The sequence below is a fragment of the Capsicum annuum genome, chromosome 12, assembly GCF_002878395.1.
Source record: "Capsicum annuum cultivar UCD-10X-F1 chromosome 12, UCD10Xv1.1, whole genome shotgun sequence".
NCBI lineage: Eukaryota > Viridiplantae > Streptophyta > Magnoliopsida > Solanales > Solanaceae > Capsicum > Capsicum annuum.
In genome coordinates this window covers 77,513,501-77,530,309 of record NC_061122.1, presented here as the reverse complement: position 1 = coordinate 77,530,309, position 16,809 = coordinate 77,513,501, and the positions used below count along the sequence as shown (strand labels likewise).

Genomic DNA, 16,809 nt, shown 5'->3' with positions numbered 1-16,809 from the left:
TTGGTCAAAATAGCTTATAAGCTATTTTTTGCTTAAAAAGGTGTTTGGCAAATTTTACAAGTGCTTAAAAAAAGTTAATTTTGGCTTTTTTTAAGCCAAAAACAAGAAGTAGCAAATCCTAACTTTTTTATTTCTAGCTTATAATCTATTCACATTTGACCAAGTAATTGACTTTTTTGCCCTTATAATTTTCATTTATTGGTTCCCTTATAATTTTCATTTATTGGTGTTCGTTTGGTGGGAAAGAAGATTTACTTGTCTGAATGAAAAGTTAACATTTCTCTTCACATAAGCAAGTTAGTATAATTTGGTTTATTCCTTAGTGGACAATTAATGTGAAGAGAATAATTAGTGGACAATTAATTGAACAAAATATGTAACATTTCTCTTCACATTTCTCTCAAATTATACCAAGGAGTGCAAGATGCAGGAAGCCCCGGTCCGTAGGTGTGAGAGGCTAGCGTTGGATGGTTTTAGGCGGGGTAGGGGTAGGCCGAAGAAGTACTGGGGTGAGGTGATTAGGCGGGACATGGAGCAGTTACAGCTCACCGAGGACATGACCCTAGATAGGAAGGTCTGGAGGACGCGAATTAGGGCAGAGGACTAGGGCCAGTTTGAGTCGTTAGTGTAGGGAATTACTTGGTGGGGGTTTATTCTTGTTAGGAGTCCGTGTTCCATGTTTTATTATGAATCTGTGTGCTTTTCTCTGTTTTATATTACTTATGGGTGCCGTATTTATGTTATGTAATCTTGTGCTGGGCTTTACTATGTGTTTGTGTGGTATCTCGTGTCTTGAGCCGGGGGTCTATCGGAAACAGCCTTTCTACTTCTTCAGAGGTAGAGGTATGGACTGCGTACATCTTACCCCCCAGACCCCACTAGGTGGGAATACACTGGGTTTGTTGTTGTTTGTTTGTTGTCTCTTCACATAAGCAATTATACTAACTGTTGGCCAATTATCATTGTTAGAATATGAGTAGGAATAGGAATAGCATATAAAATCTTATTAGGAAAAGAATTGTAACGTAGTATCCTATGAGGAAAAAGATTGTAACGTAGTATCCTATTAGGAAAAGGATTGAAATGTAGTGTCTATAAATAGGGCCTCAATATAATAATGTAATTACAATAATTCAATAATATGTTTCTCTTATATTTTCTTGGTAAAGAATCAAAGAGTTTCCGCTGCCGACGGGCGGCTATAATCCATATATGTCGCTCGTCTGGCCAATGATTATATTATCAAAAGTTGGGTCATTGACTTATGGTATATCTTTCTAGTGGCTATTTTCTCATATCTTTGTGTAGCACCATGCATCTGTCGGGTGACTACTTTTTCATATCTATTTTTCTTAGCACCGTACTTTTTTTTGGTGACTATATTCTAGTATTTGATTTGTGTAGCACCGTGCATCTTTTCGAACTACTTTCTCATATCTGAGCTGCATAGCACTGTGCATCTTTCTGGTGACTCCTCAAATTTAATTTACGCAGTTCCGTACGTCTTTCCTGTGACTTCTCAGATTTAATTTATGTGGGGTCGTGCCATTATTCCAATCCTACCATATAATTTCTCTTTTTCAGTAGGGTCGTGCCATCATTCCGACCCTACCCATATAATTTCTCTTTTTCAGTAGGATCGTGTCATCATTCCGACCCTGCCCATATAATTTCTCTTTTCTAGTAGGATCGTGCCGTTATTCTGAATCTACCCATAGAATTTCTATTTCTCAATAGGGTCGTGCCGTCATTCCGACCCTACCCATATTTCTCTTTTCAAGTAGGGTCGTGTCATCATTACGACTCTACCCATATAATTTTTTTTCCTCATATTGTAGTCACTTTTCATCTATCAAATCTAATAATCCAGCACGTGAGCATGTTTAGGCTAAGTTTCCGGTGACTTTCTTGTTCAAGATCTACTCGTCTCTTGATTTCGAGATGATCCATATATTTTATACCAGTTTTCGATAAATTTCTAGTGACAAATCGACTTTCTAGCAATGTTTACTACTTTTCGGATCACTTTTTTAGTTTGTTCCTTTTCAGTTGAGGTTTTCCAGACGTCCAGAGCAGTCCTTATCAGTTCTCTTACAGATATCTTCACCAAGTCCTTCACCCATCCTCGTTTTAATTACATCCATAACAAGCTTGGTACATAAGTTTCTATGCACCAGCTTGAGGGGGAGTGTTAGAATATGAGTAGAAATAGGAATAGCATATAAAATCCTATTAGAAAAAGGATTGTAACGAAGTATCCTATTAGGAAAAGGATTGTAACGTAGTATCCTATTAGGAAAAGGATTGAAATGTAGTTTCTATAAATAGGGCCTCAATGTAATAATGTAGTTACAACAATTCAATAATATTTTTCTCTTATATTTTCTAACAATCACAATTGTCCAAATTCTCTTCACATTTTTCTTGCCCATCTTTACTAATTTCAAAGTTCAAACTCCAATTTACACAAATACTTATAATGTTTGGATAGATGTGTCATTTTCTACTACTATTATATAATGTCAAATATAAAATATTTTACCATTATATCACGATAAATTCAACAATGCAATATAAGAAAATTAAAATAATATTTGAAATAAATATTAACATAACCATAAAGAAACAAATAATCTTTTAATTGCAAATCAACGTTATACGAAATCTTAACATAACCATGAAGAAACAAATAATCTTTTATATAACTATCTTTTTCAAACACAAACATTCAACACTTAAACTCTTAAAAAAAAAATTTTTTAACACACAAATAAATATATATATATATATATATATATATATATATATATATATATATATTAACAGCTATAAGGGTGTTTCGGACATTTTGACCAAAAAAGAGTGCTTAAAAGCATTATTTACCAAACACATCAATAACTTTTTTTCAGTTTCAGCATTTTTATCCAAACACTTAACTGCTTATTTTTAAAATAAGTTTAGCACTTCCAAAAGCACTTTTAAAATTATTTTTTTTCAACCACTTTTTTCAGCCTATCCAAACGGGCTCTAAAGCTAAAAATGAATCAAGTTTGTCAATATATATATATATATATATATATATATATATATATATATATATCCAAGTACCCCTTCTATAATAAATTTTAATCTTTCCTCTTTCTTTATGATGTTAGTAAGCCTAATATTTGTAACAATAACAATAGCTAAATATCTTTTCATAAGGTAAAATAAAAATGTTCGGATTTGCTAGGACCCAATAGATTGTTATCAAAAGTGTCAATATAGATATAGTTGAATATAGTATAACATATCATCTTCATTCAATTGATACATTTCCTCTTTACTTGACTTCTTATTTTTCTTTCTTTCCAAATCAACTGATTGTCTTCTTAGTTGCAAAACCATATATAACTCTATCTATGTTTAGCAACAGACGACTTATGATTCATAAAAATTTTAAGCCCAAAAAACAATGTATAAAAGGTGAAAAATAATGCCCTCACACAAAAAGATTTCCTTAGAGATCTCTCTAAAGTATCAACAAAGTTAACACAGAGACTAGATGTCATGATAATTCAGAAACTCTTGCAAAGAAGAACCTTGACCCAAAGAACACTATTCTTGTCCTCCCCACTATTCTAGTTGAAAGCCTCTGCTTCTCTAGTATTCACCTTTGCTTTTTTGAGATTCTAGGTTTGCCTGACAAAACTTCAATGAACCTCTCCACCGGCATCTTCTCAAATAATCTCCGCATATTGAGACCCCTTCACAATTGTGATGGAATGCTAGGGTTCACACCCTTTGAGTTTGACTTTTTCTGTAAACTTTTTTTGAATCTCTAAAACCCAAGCATAGCTTCCCTTTCTTCCTAGCATCTTTTCCTCAAAATAGTTAGTTTCCTTCTCCAGAATTTTGCAATGTTATTGCAAAGTCTTCCCATCCGTTATCAATATATATCCCTAGGAGGACGATAGGAAACTCTCACACCCCTTTCATGATACACTGCAAACTTGGAAAGTACCGAAATCAGCCAACAACAAACTAGTTTTAACAACACAACCCGAGAACAAGTGTAAACAAGCCCCAAAACGTGAAGAACACAAGATTAACGAGTTGACAAAGATGTAACAACACGAAAACAGTGGCTACACGAGATGAACAACAAGATAACAATAACAATAACCAACGGTTTCAACAACACAAGAAACAACAACAAAAGATTACACTAAACAAAAGGATAGAAAGATAGACTACATGAAGGCATAATCTTAAGAACCCAAGAGCATATTCCACTCTTGGACCCTTAACACTACACACTACAATTCACCTCTCTCTTACGTGGCACAAGAGGGACCTCGATCTCCCAAGCATCCAACGTTTTCAAGCTTGAATCCAACACGAGTGATTCGACACTCAAGTTGAAATCCCTGGTCACAATGTTCGGCCATAGGGGTCTTTCTCACAAGAGAGAAATGTCTAAGTGTCTAGAACTTTCAATATTCATCCAAAACTAAGTAGAAAATAACCTAACATATTCTATTTATAGTAGGTTACAAAAATAATGTGAAATGTCCAAAAGACCCCTTAGTCAAATGCCTCACTTTAGGCGCCCTTGGAGTGTAGAATGTGGACTGTTTTGGAGCCTATTTAGGCCCTCCTTTGCACTTCATTTGCACACTCCAAGTCTCGGATTCAATACATCTCACATATGCCCACCTTCGTGGTCGTACTCGTATCATTTCACCACCACAATCTTCATATATCATCAATATATCTTCAGTTGAAATGCAGAAAGAGATTATGAATAATCCATGTTGCTTCAGAGGATCAGCAAAAGATTCTACATACTTCCCATAAGCTCGCCCCATACGTCATTAATCTACTTGTGGAATTTCATCTTCTCTTAATCAACACATGCTTCCCTGAAATATTACTACCCATCCCTTAGTTCATATGATTTGGTTCTTGCCAAGAAAAATCTCCTTACCATTTCTAAATTGTGTTGAGCAAGTAATAAAATTTTATAACACTGCCAACTGATTAAAAAAAATTACTAACACGGTTTTCTTCTCATAACCATAACCTAAGCTTAAGTTACTATGTAAATCAAATTCTGGTTCAAACAGTCCCTCAGCGCACATTATGACGGAAATGAAAGAAAGAACAAAGGACCTGTAGACTGTGGACAGAAAGAACTGTTGGAAATGGTGTACCATAGGAAACTAAGAAGTATACAAAAGATTAAGCTGGAATATGGGGAAGACGATTAACATAGCAGGACAACAAAATCGTCAAAAAGGTGAACACAAAAGAGTATAGAACTGGAAGTGCACCTATCTCAAAAAGAGAGAGAAGTAGCTGTTTTACTCCATGTGGTAGAAAGCCAGAGGACCCAATTCGAGAAATGAAGGGTTTACTATGTTTGCGCAGAAACATGACTAGAGTGGATCAAAAGGAAGGGAAATTGATAGCTAAGGAACACATATAAAAACACAAGGAAAATGATATTGATGTTTACTGACTACTTTTTTGTTTTCAACACTTTCTGGTAATGATGTCTCCTTAATAGCTGAAATGTTTTGGGTCGGATCTCCTCCAGCTGCGGGAAAAGAAGAATCACTTAGAGCAGATTAATTTTAAGTCTTAAATAACCTAAGATACAACAATGCTGCAAGTAGAAGCATTATGAAGAAGCAAAGAACTGAATATCATGGTATATGCAAGCCTATATCCATTCAGACATGCCACCACAAAAGAAATCATATTAGACATTTCTTTGAAGCAATGAACATCATCATTTAAAATGTTATCAGCATTTTCTTTTCTAATGGATGTCTCATTGGAAGACCTTACCACTTAACCTAACACTGGTATGATATATGAAGGTCAGTTAATTTCTCATTTCACACGACACTTTCTGAAAAACAATGCTTTTGAAGATCCAGTGTTTTATTATACAAGCAGAAATAGAACAGCAACTGGCCTATTAAATGGTCACATCTTCCAATGTTTTTGAACTGTTTGGAGATTTATAAATGTTTCCTTTCAATTCTCCAATCCCCGACACTTTTTTCCCTTTAGCTCTACAAATTTCCATCCTCATAACTAGTCATTTGACTAACATGATCCATTTTTAAATTCAATGTAAACCAAAATGGAGTTTAATCTTTTCATGTAACACTCTAACAACTGACAACAAACGTAAATACATGTATCCATGAAAATAAAATTCCCAATCCTAAACAAATATTCAACTGCGAAACAAAATGACAATAAGCTCACGGAGAAAGATACTTACAGTTCTCCATGTTCAGACATTTCACATTGGCATGTGAATCGTCACAATCTTCGTATGCATTTAACTCGGGATCAACTAAATTTTCCTCCTTATAATCAGCCAGTTTTTCCTGCTCAGGTTGTGGTGTGTTCGGAGCCATTGGGTCAGTACTTGAGCTGTCCCCTACGAAACCATCCGGCAATGATTCTGCTTCTGGAAGCTGATCTGCGGCAGAGTTTGGAGCTGGATTCTCACTTTCCATCTTCAACGCAAAAACGGTCACACTGAAACATAAAACATAAAACAAAAAGAACCGACGGAACAAATAGACTCACGAACGGCTCAACCCTAAAGAAATACAAGTCCTAAAAATTATTTTATGCGATGATAACTTTTTAAACAATTATTTTTTTTTATAATATACAAAAAATATAGTCTCAAATCTATACATTGAATTTCAAGTTTTTATCTGATTTATTGTTTAACATTTATTTTCCTCTAAGTTATATCATTTTAAAAATGTCATATTTGAAAACAAAATCATATCCTTATCATTTCATGTTGAATAGGGTGAAAATGTCTTTTTTCTACCTAAGCATGTGAAAGCGAAAAATAATAATTGAAGAGATTTACTTTTTCATCTTATTTCTTTAATTAAAGTGTTTTTTACTATATTTTTTCTTCCTTTTTGCTCTTTCTTTTCTAATTCTTTTTTCTTTTATTTTTTCTTGATTTTTTCCCTACCCATGAGGCATCACTGTTATTTACAATGTGTTTGGATGGTTGTATATCATCATATTATATTTATATTATTACTATTAATATCATATTTATTTTGCTTGATAGTTAAATTTTATTGTATCGTTAAGCGTCATTAAAAGGTAACGACAAAAAGTTCTATCTTATATAATGATTGATTTGACGGAATTGCATTGTTATCTTTTCCCCCTCTCATTTTATCCATTATCCTACCTTTTTATAGCTAGTAGCCCTATCTCGTACTCTACTTTTCTAATAGATTTATCCTTCAAATTATTGATGTGTTAGATTATATAATGGCGGAAAATAAAACAATCTATTCAAACGTTGTATTCATTAAAATAATGCAGTGCGATATAACATAGTAAAAAATATTACATTATTAAATAATATGTAACAACCATCCAAATGAATTCAGTAGACATTTTGTTATGTGATTTTTTATTGGATCTCTTTAATGAAAAGCTTCGGGCTGAAATCATTTGCAAAAATATCAACAATATCTCTGAATAAATTTCTAATCGCAACTATGAAAAAATAAATATAATTTTCATGAATTTTTAATAGGTCTGCATTCACTATTAATTTTAACATACAACTTCAAAAAATTTGATGATAGATAAAGAACCTTCCTTCAACTTGTACTTAAATCTGTTAACTTGATTTCTCTAGCATGCATCAAATTTCCTGATATAACAAAGGCGTCTGTGATTTGAGAATTAAACGTTTCAAAAAGAACATATACAAAAAAAGAATAAAAATAATGCAATAAGATACCCTTTCGCCAACAATAAGTATATCTAAATTTATCAATTCGTTGTTTTCTTGAAACTAATGATGCTCCACATTTTATAAATCCTAACTCGTATCATCAAATCATCTCTATCGATACCAATTCTGAAAGAAAAGAATATGTCATACTAATAATTCAATTAAAAATGGGCTAGACTAAACAAACCATAAAATGAAAAAAGTATACCTTCAATTTATATATAGCACTAAAAAGTAGACAATGAAAAGATACAAAATTAATTGAAAGTATAATCATGCAGTGATTAAATAAAATAAAAGTCATTGTAAATACAAATGGTGAAAATAAAGAAACACCTAATTAGTTTAACGTAAAACATTCAATTAGCATTTAGCTAAAAAAATTATGCATTTAAAATTGAGAAAAAATATAAAGAGGAAGAAAATATATATAGAAATTGATGGAACAAAAGAAAATGTGCAAAAAAATAATTGTTGAAAAGTTACCGCTGGCAAAAGTAATTAAATGAATTACTATAATAGTCATTGAAAATTTGTAACGGATCATGACTTTATTTCTGGGTTGTTCTAAGTTGATGGGAGAAATAGGAGGAGTATAAGGAAAGAAAGGAGGTGTAATTAAGATGTGACGTTTGGATTTTTGTAAATACATATAACACATAAAATATATGAAAAAGGCAAAATAACTGATAAAAAAATAAATAACAATCCTGCACTATGATAGTGCCACATAAGTAGAGGGTTTGGGCCACAGGTGACAAAAGAGTTTTAAAATGAGGTGTAGGTAGCACAAGTCTTAATAATTGAGCAGAGGTGACAATTACTTCATTATGATTTAAGGAAGTTTAGAAAATTTCAAAATAACCCACAAGTTTTAAAATTTACATTTTGATTCAAATGTTAGTTAATATATAACGGGGAACGAAGGGGAAAATGACGTCTTTTTCTCTCTCCTCATCCGTTGTTATTTTCTCTCTCTTCACGATATCTGTTGTCCATTGTTGTTGCTTCTTCATTCATTATCTTTTGATTCATTATCATCATCTTATACTTCATTTTCAACTTCATATTCTTCTTGTTGATCATTGTTGTTGTTGTTGTTATTACCCCAACTGCTGCTCTTTGACCTAATTCTTATGTCAAATTTTGTTTCGTAAATCACTTTCAACTTTGGAATTTACTTGAGATGAGACTTTGGTAAGTTAGATTATGCTTTTTAATTGAATCTGGGTAACTGCTAGTGTGTTGTTTTTTCAATAATAGTTTGCACGCGAACATGAATGCAATACAAGAGCAATCTGTTTAAACAGATCCATTATCTACGTCACCAGATAAATGTTCTGTTGTAATAGTAGACTCATGTTGGATTCATGTTTAAGGGTTCTAGGTGCCCGTAATATGATTATGAATCGAATAGATGGGTATTCTGTTGCACCAGATTAGTAATCTGTTTTAACAGATAAATAATCTATTTCATCAAATTACTAATATGTTTTGAACAATAAAATACAGCTCCTGTCATACAAAAAACCAATAGATAACTCATATGTTCTTTCTATTGATACTGGAATCAAATTATTCCTTAATTGTAGTCATGTCATTCGTTAAGAAATAGAAATAGACAGCACGAAAATTAGATAAGAAATAAAAAGTCAAGTGCATCAAACATAATTTTTTATAAAACAAAACAAAAAAAAATACACAGATAACAGAAAAAAAAAGCTTAATTATTATTATTATCATTATTAACATTATTATTATTTGTATGGTCAGCCGGTCAATCTTCAAAGGGCAGCAGCAGCGCCCTCCTCAGCCTGCGGATCTCCCGCAGCATCCTTACTCTGATGGTGTGATACGGGACAAACAAGAGAACACAAAACAACTCCAAAACAGTCCACTAATTTTAAGGATTTGAGGACTCTTTTGAAGACCACTCTTAGATTCGCTATCAACAACACAATAACAAGATAAAGAGGTGTGTTTTCAACACCAAAATAGACACAATATAGGATGAACTAGATGAACACAATGGTTACAAAATTCAAATTCAACAAGTCACAAAAATAGTCTACTATGAATCTACAAAGTGCAATAAGATAAAGATAGGTAGATAGACCAAATGAGGGAATAATATTAAAAACCCAAGACTTGTTACAGTCTTGGACCTTTAATACTACACACAACACAAACCTATCTCTTACGTTAGTACAAGAGTGACCTCGATCTCCCAAGCATCCAACGTTTCCAAGCTTGAATCCAACATGAGTGATTCCACGCTCAAGTTGAATTTCGTAGTTACAAGTTTCAGATTTGTGGTCTTCTCTCCTTAGAGAGAAAATGTTTCTAAGTGTTATACAACATCCATATTCAGTAAAGTCCCCTAACAAATGACCTAAAAGGTTCCTTATATAGTAGTTTACAAACAAGGTGTGAAATGTCCAAAATGACCCCTTAGTCTCAAGTCTTCAAGTGGGTGCCCTTGGAAAGCATTATATGGACGGTTTTGGACCCTTTTTAAGTCCTCGTTTGCACTTTACTTTCACACTCTAAGTCTCGGGTTCAATACATCTCACAAACATGCATCCTCATGGTCATACCCATATCATCCTCCCCTTCTTGAAAAGTATTCGACCTCAAATCCATGCCTTGCAAAATCAAGAGAAGACAAACAAGCACACATCCTCATGACATGAGGGTTAGGGTTAGCAAAATACACATATCAATATGCCATGCCGAGGTGGAACAAACTTGAAGTACATCCATTGATCCTTTGTGTTGAACATAAAAAACTTAGTACAAATGTCACAAAGAAAGTGGCTGTGGCGAACATCAATAAATAATGAGCATGGGCCGAGACAACTCCTACCATACCCTAAGATGGTACCGGGATCGAATGGGAGAAGTAGCCATGGACATGGGTCTAGGCCACTCTCACTTTCCCCTAAGGTGTCGTCATCAAAATTAGGCATACCCTCTAGATCATTAGTGGAAATATTATGAGCACAAAGAGGGTAGGTAAAGGTGTCACATAAGCTAACTTCAGCTATGGTGTCCTTATGCATGTACTCACTAGCTTCAAGTCCATCAACACTAGTATTCTCAACATAGGGAACACATAAAGAAGAAGTAGATGGAATTTCTAATAAGCATGCACCACCTTTTATTTCAAGAGAATAATCCCCACATAGATATAAATCACCATGGGCAGCAAAAGAATCATTCACAAAAACATTTTTACAAGAACAATCATATTTTGGGTTTCCCAAGTAATCAAGAAAATCATGGTCATCTTCACCCGATTGACTATTCCTTTTCAAGACTACACATTCCCTACCCTTAAGAGTACTCTCATCTTCCAAGAAGAGATTTCCATCTCGAGGAGGAATGTTGTCACACCATAGTGGGTTAGCATATAGGATATAGCTTCCAAGACAAGCCATGCCGTCAACATCACTTTCACCACTAGGTTCATTAGGAGTAAATAAACTATCTTCAAATAAGACATTGTGCCTAAAGAGTGAATAATCTAACCCGCAGATAGATTTGGAACTTTCACTCTCTAAGAAATCATTATCAAGTTTAAAAGATATGTCAAGCACATGATTAACCCTATGACCCAAACAAACATTAGCATCTTTACAACAACATAGGCTCATAGGTTCACTCCTTTTTCCTTGCCCAACATCTTTAAATCCTTCACTCACTTGAGATTCATTAATCACATCACGCATATCCTCAAGTGGTGGGCAAGATTTACTCACAAATTGGGCAGCAACTTCTTCCGGTAAGCTCTCAATGCAAGGTGCTTGGACAATTGGATTTTGTGGGTAGAGTTTGGGTAGCAATTGACGTATAATTTCAATGTGCCGTTTTATATCCTCAATATTGTCATTGATACGATCACATGTGGCATTGAAATTATGGGCAGCCATTGTACCTAACAAAAAGACACAACAAACAAAGAAAACAAATAAACTTGTTAGATCAAAAATGCCTCACCACACTCTCACTCTCGATTTTACCTCACACTTGGTTTCAGAAGTATTGAAAGCTGGCTTGTACTTCGTGAGTGATTGAGTGTCGATTCTACTCTTGTCCCGGAATGGATTTTTGTTTGAAACTTAAATGATATCTTGTAGGATTTGAGTCAAGAACTAATAACGAATTCAAAAAGATTAAAGCACACAACAAATGTAAACATGAACAAATGGACACAAAACTAACTTACAAGCTAGTATGAGATTACTAGGTTGTCAATTAGTGTTCAAACCAACAAATGAACTAAGAGACAATAAAATAAAACTAAGAAATCTAAAATTTAAGCAAAATTTGATGTGTGAACAGTAACTTGATGATGTGGCAGCCACGTATTGGTTGCGATTTCTACAATTTTTATTTTCCAAACCCCAAGTCTTGACCAATTTTAATTTGAATTGGTGAAATTTGTTTTAAGGAGGGAAAAATAAGTCTTGGAGCCTTTTTTTCAAGTTTCAAACTTCAAGACTTGACTTTTATAGTACCTTTCCTTAAAACATGGACCCTTGTTTCATGGGAAAGTGACCCTTGTTTCATGGAAAAGTGGTTTAGAAGTGATGTAAAGTCTTTTGGTGGTTGGGTGTCTTTTAAGACTAACAATTACTTACACCTCTTTCCTTCATCTTTTAGGATCTATCATTCACTTTATAAAGGAAGGTGAAGAACTTAAAGAACAACAACAACCACACCAAGAACAATAACAACAATCTTTAAGAACAACAACAATTCCAATGGCCAACTCCAATCCACAATAACAAATGGCCAAGTCTCTTTAGCATTGTGTCTTCAGTTTCAACAAGAGATGAAGGTTGTGAAGAACTTCAAGAACAACAACAACATTCACTAAGATCAACAACAACAATACTCCTTTCAACAACTACAACCAAACACACATCCAATCAAGTTTCTCAACAACAATGTCTACCACAACAATGTTCAACAACAATGGGCCAAGCTTATGTTCACAACAACAACATCAAAATACAAGCTCAAATCAAGATGTAGACTCAATGTGTTAGAGAGGAGTAAAACTAACACTTAGAGAAACAAAGACAAGTAAAAATCTCGGCCAAGACACAACAAAAAACACAATTTTCGGCCAAAAACACAAAGTGGACAGATTGTTCTTTTGCTAGAATTTTCAGATTTTAATTTTTTTTTTGAATTTTCAAGCAAGAAAGCTTAAGATTGATCTTGTGGGAACAAAATTAAGCCATGCTTTAATACCAAATGATACGGGACAAACAAGAGAACATAAAACAACTCCAAAATCGTCCACTAATCTTAAGGATTGAGGACCCTTTTGAAGACCACTCTCAGATTCGCTATCAACAACACAATAACAAGATAAAGAGGTGTGTTTTCAACACCAAAATAACGACAATATAAGATGAACCACATGAACACAATGGTTACAAAATTTGGATTCAACAAGTCACAAAAATAGTCCACTATGAATCTACAAAGTGCAATAAGATAAAGATAGGTAGATAGACCAAATGAGGGAATAATATTAAAAACCCATGACTTGTTACAGTCTTGGACCTTTAATACTACACACAACACAAACCTATTTCTTACATTGGTACAAGAGTGACCTCGATCTCTCAAGCATCCAATGTTTTCAAGCTTGAATCCAACACGAGTGATTCCACGCTCAAGTTGAATTCCCTAGTTACAAGTTTCAGATTTGTGGTCTTCTCTCCTTAGAGAAAAGATATTTCTAAGTGTTATACAACATCCATATTCAGCAAAAGTCCCCTAAAAAATGACCTAAAAGGTTCCTTATATTATAGTTTACAAATAAGGTGTGAAATGTCCAAAATGACCCCTTAATCTCAAGTCTTCAAGTGGGTGCCCTTGGAGAGCATTATATGAACGGTTTTGGACCCTTTTTAAGTCCTCATTTGCACTTCACTTTCACACTCTAAGTCTCGGGTTCAATACATCTCACAAACATACATCCTCATGGTCATACCCGTGTCACAGCGGTCAACTCCCAATGTAGGTCATGAACCTCCTTCTGCAGTTCCCTCATGGCGTCTCGTAAAATAGCGACATCCCACAAAGGATCAGCCATATCTAAAAAACACATAAGTTGACAAAACACACACGTAAACACAAAAGTAAAGAAAAGAAAGAATTCGAATGTAATGTAATGTAATACAACGTATATTTACACAAAAATCAAGAAAAACTTACCAGAGATAGGAAAAAGCTTTCATGTCCTTGAAGAGAAAGTAGTTGAAGGTGTAACAAGAGCGAGGAATAAATAGTGTGTAGTAGAATGAACGATTGAGTAAGGAGGGACCTATTTATAGAGGATTGAACTTGAATGAGTTAGGGAAAAAATCGCAACTGTTCACCTCCATTTATTAATGACATTCTTGATTACTGTAAAAAATTATGACTTAATTAAATTAATCAATATTATGATAAATCATGACTTTTCAGCTTTATTATTATTAATAATTAGTTCTTTTCAGGAACCATTTTTTTACACTGTTTTGGACAACAGATAATATATCTGTTGCATCAGATAAATCATCTATTACAATAGATATATCATGATTCGCAACAAATAGATAACCTGTTGCATCAGATAATATATCTGTTGTAAAATATAATATATATATATATTTTAAAAATATATTATCTTCATGACATCCAAATTTTTTGACTTTTTAATTTTATAAATTAATAAAGTAGATTTAATGGCACAACTGTTCACCTCCATTTATTAATGACATTCTTGATTACTGTAAAAAGTTATGACTTAATTAAATTAATCAATATTATGATAGGTCATGACTTTTCAGCTTGAAGCTTAGCTTTATAATTATTAAAATAATTAGTTCTTTCCAGTAACCGTTTATTTTTTACACTGAGTTGCACAACAGATTATATATCTGTTGCATCAGATAAATCATCTATTACAATAGATATATCATCCGTTGCAACAAATAGTTCAACTGTTACATCAGATAATATATCTGTTGCAACATATAATATATATATATCTTTTCAAAAAAAAATTATCTTCATGACATCCAAATTTTCTGACTTTTTAATTGTATAAATTAATAAAGAAGATTTAAAAACAAGAATATTTCTGGTGAGTTTTTTACGGTTTAAATTGTGTTTATCATTTATTTCCTTATTCTTTTCTGTGAAAAGAAATGACTTAATTAAATCAAGCTGGTGGTGACTTAATCTTTCCGTTTCTTTAATAACCATTTTTATTAATTGAGTTATGGCAATAGATTGTATATCTATTACATCAAATAACTCATCTGTTTCAACAGATATACCACCTGTTGCTATAAATCGACTATCTGTTTAAGGAGATTTTTATATTTCTTCTGACTGATTCTTAAGTTGCAACAGATGAGGAATTTAATGCATCAGAAGCATTTTTTATTTTTCTTTGTTTGTTGAATGTGTTTAGACAAAAGTCACAGTCACGACTATTCATTAACTTTTTTCTTAAAAATCATATCATCATATATATATCTTAATTAAATTAATCCAATGTTGTGACTTTTTTTAAATTAAATAATCTTTCTTTTAGGATTATAATATCATTTAGTTACTTATTATTTATTAACAAACCATTTTTAGGAGAATTTCTCATTATGACCGCATCCCTAACTCCAACTGCCGACATGTTTTGAATAGGGAATAAATAGAATGATAGTTAAATATTGAATAAGAATTAAAAATTCAAAATCGACCAAACCAAACCAAATCAAACCAAACATATACATAGATTTTTTTGAATCCCTTATAAGTAGATTGGATATAAAAAGGGTAAATACATACGCTAAAAAAAAGAAAAAACATAACCTAATTATTATTATTATTATTATTATTATTATTATTATTATCATTAATACTATTATTATTGTCAACCTGACAATTTTCATCCGGCAGTAGTAGGGCCCTCCCAGCCTTGCTCAGAAGTAGGCCAAATTCCTCTAGAGTTCATCAAACTGTCTATGAAATTCCTGCAAGGACTCGATATGAACCTTCTTGTACGAATCTAGATCTGATATATTAGTATTGTAAGTATAGTAGAATAAACGGGAGTGAGTAAGAGTGAGTGAGGAGGACAGAGGGACCTATTTATAAAATGATTGAGAATTGAAAGGGACAGGACTTAGTCAAACAAAAAACCACGACTGTTCATATCGCTTAAAAGGAAAAATTACACAAATCCCATATTTAAAACACCATATTACACAATATCCCTTAATGTTTTACAAAATTACATAAAATCTTCGATTCATATTTATTAGTGATACATATGCTATATGTATCACTGCTTAACATATGTATCACAATTCAAAATTCCGGGATAAAATATAATTAGCAAACTATCCGGGATTTAATGCATATTGCTGAAACTATTTGGGATTTATATGTTGTGTGTGTTACTTAAATAATACCGGTGACTTTATTAATAAGTAAATTAGAAAAAAATAGATCTAAATACAATATATTATCTTTTTGTTGTATTTTCGAAAGATAAAGATTGGTAATCTGTTGCAAAATATATTCCACCTGTCAAATAACTTACAACATATGGACAATCTGTTGCAACAGATGGATATATCAGTTTGTTTTTCCTTTAGCTGTGGCGTCTGTTGCAACTTGCTAGTTATTTGTTTATTCAATTTCATCGAGAGCAATCGATTTTTCTAAACACTTCTTGGCCAAATTCAATTTTTGCTCTTGGATTGCTTCTATTTTTTTCTTTGCATCCTTCAACCAAACTAAATTTTTTCTATTGGATTGAGGGCAAAAATTAAATTTGGAGGCCAGCTTGAAGGATGCAAAGAAAAAAAAAAGAGGCAGTTAAGAGCAAAAATTGAGTTTGGCCAAGAAGTGTTTAGAAAAATCTATTGCTCTCGATGAAATTGAATAAACAGATAATTAGCAAGTTGCAACAGACGCCACAGCTGATGGAAAAGCAAACTGATATA

At 32.9% G+C, this 16,809-nt stretch overlaps 1 protein-coding gene across 4 annotated transcripts in view; it reads right to left on the bottom strand.

The window, feature by feature from the left end:
* Positions 1-6,780, bottom strand: part of LOC107850330 (alpha-taxilin) — a 47,429-nt gene extending 40,649 nt beyond the window's left edge. The window contains exons 1-2 of one of the 4 annotated variants that reach the window (XM_016694768.2): positions 6,281-6,780; positions 5,505-5,581 (exon numbers count right to left, since the gene is read on the bottom strand). In XM_016694768.2, the coding sequence (XP_016550254.1) occupies positions 5,505-5,581; positions 6,281-6,521 (318 nt within the window). In that variant the 5' untranslated portion in view covers positions 6,522-6,780. The remainder of the gene's footprint in view (positions 1-5,504; positions 5,582-6,280) is intronic. The other 3 variants (XM_016694769.2, XM_047401818.1, XM_016694770.2) reach the window with 3 other exon arrangements.
* Between the last annotated feature and the right edge of the window lie 10,029 nt (positions 6,781-16,809).